The sequence below is a fragment of the Mobula birostris genome, chromosome 28, assembly GCF_030028105.1.
Source record: "Mobula birostris isolate sMobBir1 chromosome 28, sMobBir1.hap1, whole genome shotgun sequence".
In the NCBI taxonomy this organism is placed as follows: Eukaryota; Metazoa; Chordata; class Chondrichthyes; order Myliobatiformes; family Myliobatidae; genus Mobula; species Mobula birostris.
The window spans coordinates 7,459,740-7,464,417 of NC_092397.1; the positions used below are offsets into that span (position 1 = coordinate 7,459,740).

The window sequence follows — 4,678 nt, forward strand, 5'->3', positions numbered from 1 at the left end:
TAAAAGTATATCTAATGTTTAGAAGTAAATCTCTCATTTTGAGTTCATTCCCTCGCCTCAAAATGCACGCCCTGTTGGGTAATAGATTGCTGCAGGCTGACGCTGGCGTGCCGATGAGGAACCTGGGGCGGGTGGGAGATTGCTGACCGTCATGTTGTGTCAGACAGGAGACCCCATGCGGGAGGATTTTGAAGTGGGGAAAAAGTTGCCCCGGGGGCCGCTCCACACTCTCGATGAGTCCGGGTCCAGCGGTGTGAACACGCGTCGCAAACTTCTCACCTGCCACCTTGTACTTCGTCCTCCCCTCTTCCCCACCTTCTTACCTGACTTCTCAGCTCTCTCTCTCTCTTCCAGTCCTCAGGATCTGGAACTCGGCCCGAAACGTCGACTGTTTGAGGCTGATTTATACTTGTGCGTCAACTCGACGCCATAACCTACGCGCATTGTGAGCATTTATACTTGTGCGTTGGTGTGTCTGCGTCGCTCTGCAATTCGAGCACGTCGCGCATGCGCACACACCAGCCCGCGCAAGGCTTCATGATCCTGGTAGACAACAGGAATTCTGCAGATGCTGGAAATTCAAGCAACACACATCAAAGTTGCTGGTGAACGCAGCAGGCCAGGCAGCATCTCTAGGAAGAGGTACAGTCAACGTTTCAGGCCGAGACCCTTCATCGGGACTAACTGAAGGAAGAGTGAGTAAGGGATTTGAAAGTTGGAGAAGGAGGGGGAGATCCAAAATGATAGGAGAAGACAGGAGGGGGAGGGATGGAGCCAAGAGCTGGACAGGTGATTGGCAAAAGGGGATGCGAGAGGATCATGGGACAGGAGGCCCGGGGTGAAAGACAAGGGGGGGTGGGGGGACCCAGAGGATGAGCAAGGGGTATATTCAGAGGGACAGAGGGAGAAAAAGGAGTGAAAGAATGTGTGTATAAAAATAAGTAACAGATGGGGTACGAGGGGGAGGTGGGGCCTTAGCGGAAGTTTGAGAAGTCAAATGTTCATGCCATCAGGTTGGAGGCTACCCAGACGGAATATAAGGTGTTGTTCCTCCAACCTGAGTGTGGCTTCATCTTTACAGTAGAAGAGGCCGTGGATAGTCATGTCAGAATGGGAATGGGATGTGGAATTAAAATGTGTGGCCACTGGGAGATCCTGCTTATATATATTTATATATTGGCGAGACCTGACTGGGAGACTGCTTTGCTGAACACTTACGCTCTGTCTGCCAGAGAAAGCAGGATCTCCCAGTGGCCACACATTTTAATTCCACATCCCATTCCCATTCTGACATGTCTATCCACGGCCTCCTCTACTGTAAAGATGAAGCCACACTCAGGTTGGAGGAACAACACCTTATATTCCGTCTGGGTAGCCTCCAACCTGATGGCATGAACATTGACTTCTCTAACTTCCGCTAATGCCCCACCTCCCCCTCGTACCCCATCCGTTATTTATTTTTATGCACACATTCTTTCTCTCACTCTCCTTTTTCTCCCTCTGTCCCTCTGAATATACCCCTTGCCCATCCTCTGGGTCCCCCCCCCTTGTCTTTCTTCCTGGACCTCTTGTCCCATGATCCTCTCGTATCCCTTTTGCCAATCACCTGTCCAGCTCTTGGCTCCATCCCTCTCCCTCCTGTCTTCTCCTATCATTTCGGATCTCCCCCTCCCCCTCCCACTTTCAAATCCCTTACTCACTCTTCCTTCAGTTAGTCCTGACGAAGGGTCTCGGCCTGAAACGTCGACTGTACCTCTTCCTAGAGATGCTGCCTGGCCTGCTGCGTTCACCAGCAACTTTGATGTGTGTTGCATGATCATGGTAGACTTTCTCGTGGTAAACAGGTCTCAAGTGAGCGTCTTTTTTCGTAAAAGCGAAGTGTCCTCCATCAGTTCGGAGGTCTGTAAAGCTTTATGGAAAGCATTGCAGCCAGAGTTCCTTCCTTGCTCTTCAGTCGCCCAATGGGAAGCTATTGCAGGGTAGGAGGATGCTACCAGGCGGACCAATCACAGTTGTTCGGTCTGTGTTGCCGCGACGCGTAGTTACATTTTGGGAGAGGTGCGCGTCAGGCTACGGCGTAGGTTTCATGGCAACACCGTACTTAGGGCGTCGAATTGACGCAGAAGTATAAATCAGCCTTTGTACTCTTCTCTATAGATGCTGCCTGGCCTGCTGCGTTCCTCCAGCATTTTCTGTGTATTACTTTGATTTCCGGCATCTGCAGATTTTCTCTAGTTTCTGTCGCGAACCGGGGTCTTCCTGGGTTGCAATGGATGACCGTGACGTCTTCTGTGCCTCGTCGCGCCCTTCGCTCTCCGCGGGGCGTTGCAGCACCATCATCCTTCCCGTTGGATCTCGCCCGCCCAGTCCGCCGGAGGTGACTTCGCACGCTGGGACAACAGGCACGTCCCCGTCTCACCGGGATCTGAGGCCGGTTACCCTGACTCACCCTGGTTTAGCCCGCCTGTCACAGCAGCATAGCAGGGCACGGCCGCTGACGCGTGCAGACCGCTACTTGGCGCCGCGGGTGAGAGCCGAGTGTCCGGTGGGGCCCAAAGGTGAGTGAGCCGCCCCAGAATGGACTCGACAAGCCCCTTCACCAGCGGTGCTAACCGTCCCCCATCCCCACACACTGGAATAAAATGCAGAAGTCAATGGTCGCCACCAACTCGATGGGCCAAAGGGCCTTTTGCTGTGCTAAGAGACTACATTGTGTAATTAGTGTCGAACGTTTGCTTGCCGAATCGCTGGCCGTTTTTCCTCTCTCCTTGCATACACTTCCTGACCTGCCGTTGTGTTTCCTTAAGTTATAATTTCGAGCAAAAGACATTGAAGTAAACTTTGAAGGGGTTTCTCCTAGTCTGGGACACCCCGTTTTCCATCTGGGTGGCCTCCAAACTTTTAGCATGAACATAGACTTCTCTCTTTCCCCATTCTGGTTCCCCTCTCACCCCTTATCTCATCTGCCCCTCACCTCCCTCTGGTACCCTTTCTCCCCCAGTCCACTCTCCTCTCCAATCAGGTTCCTCTTTCTTCAGCTCTTTAACTCTTCCACCTATCAGCTCCCAGCTCCTTACTCCATTCGCCACCCCCCCTCCCCTGCCCATCCACCCCCACCCTCCCCTGCTAGTCCCCGCCGAGCTCCTCTGGCTCTTCCAGCCAGCGGGGAGTGACGGGCTCACTGACGCAGTGACGTGCGCTTCGCTTTCTTCCCCTCGAGGCACGGAAGCCCTCCGCTATCCGTGGGGGCGCCCCGGTGGGACGGCCGGCAGCGTAGCGCTGTCACGGCTCGGGGCTTCGGAGGAAAATTCCGGCGTCCTCTGTAGGCGAGTTGAACGCTCCTTCTCCTGTGCGCGTGGGTTTCCTCCGGGTGCTCTGGTTTCCTCCCACAGTCCAAAGGCGTGCCGGTTAGTGGGCTAATTGATGGTTGTAAACTGTCCCGTGCTTAGGCTGGGGGGGTTGCTGGGTGGCGGAGAATGGTAGGCCTGTTCCCTGCTTAATAAAATCTCTTAAAAATATATAAATCCCAGAGTGTGTGTGTATATACACCAACCCCGCCCCCCCCCCCCCAAAAACCCTCCCTGGAAGGACACAACACACGTCACCGTTAATCTGAAGGACACTTTATTTGTAGTACAAGGAAAACAAAAAGCCCCACCCCACAAAAAAAATCCTCCTCACCGGCCAGACTGCGTTGCCCAACCGTGACAGAGCAACCAGGACTTCCGATTAAGTTGGGAGGGGGAAGAGCAGCGGGGTGGGGGTTAAGCTGGGCCTTAAGAACAATAACCACAGGGCCCTTGCTCACCCCGGTACCTGGGACGCAGTGAGCCGCTGCCACCACGGCTGTGGGAGGGGGTCCCCGAGGTGGGCCTCGGCTTCTGCGGGGGGGCGGGGGGGGAGTCAGGAAGCCCGTTCGGTGGTCTCGGACCGGGTCGGAACCCGGTTCCGCATAGGGCCGGCACTCATCTCAAAAGCTGGTCCTCGGCATCAGCGGGTCTATGGCTGGGGCGCAGTTCGGAACTCGGATCTGGCCGGGACCGCGAGTGCCGCTATATTGCGGCGGGCTGTTTCCCCGTATCTCGAACCCCAGATGTAAAGGGCAGAGGCTCGGCTAAAAAAGGGAGGGCACTCTCAGCTAGCACTCGCCTACACTGCGTTACAGACCCTCTTCATTCAAACAAATCCTGTAGGCTCAAATCTTTGCAGTACAAACCTCTACTTCTGCCTACAAAATCAAATTTTTTTTTTAAAAAAAGGATTAAACTGGGGGGGGGGGGGGAATTTACATTCATCGGAAACTTGTTTTGCCCGGGAAGAGGTAGACGGGAGTCGGGGTGGTGGCCGATTTCAAGAGTCCCAGTGTTTGGAATCGGAGCAGGAGAGATCCCTCAGGCACGATTCCAGCTCCTCGCCGCCTTCCACGAAGCGCTCGACAAAGGACTGGATCAGGCCTGCCGCCGAGGACTCGTAGTTCTGCAACTGGACGTCCCCTCCTGTTTCAGAAAGAGAGAGAGACCCCATTTACCAGGTTGCTTCTGGAAAGTACGCGCAGGGTGGGTACAGGCCCTTTGGCCCGACTGGGCAATGCTAACCCATTTCCCGAGCCCAGCGAAAGATCCCGATGAAGGGTCTCGGCCCGAAACCTGGACTTGACCTTCTTCCCCGCAGACGCTGC

The 4,678-nt window shown here is 54.6% G+C and overlaps 1 protein-coding gene across 1 annotated transcript in view; it reads right to left on the reverse strand.

The window, feature by feature from the left end:
* Positions 1 to 3,607: 3,607 nt before the first annotated feature.
* dpp3 (dipeptidyl-peptidase 3) overlaps positions 3,608 to 4,678 on the reverse strand; it is a 61,744-nt gene continuing 60,673 nt past the window's right edge. Inside the window, exon 18 of the mRNA XM_072245769.1 lies at positions 3,608 to 4,496. Coding sequence (XP_072101870.1) covers positions 4,351 to 4,496 — 146 coding nt within the window. The 3' untranslated portion in view covers positions 3,608 to 4,350. The remainder of the gene's footprint in view (positions 4,497 to 4,678) is intronic.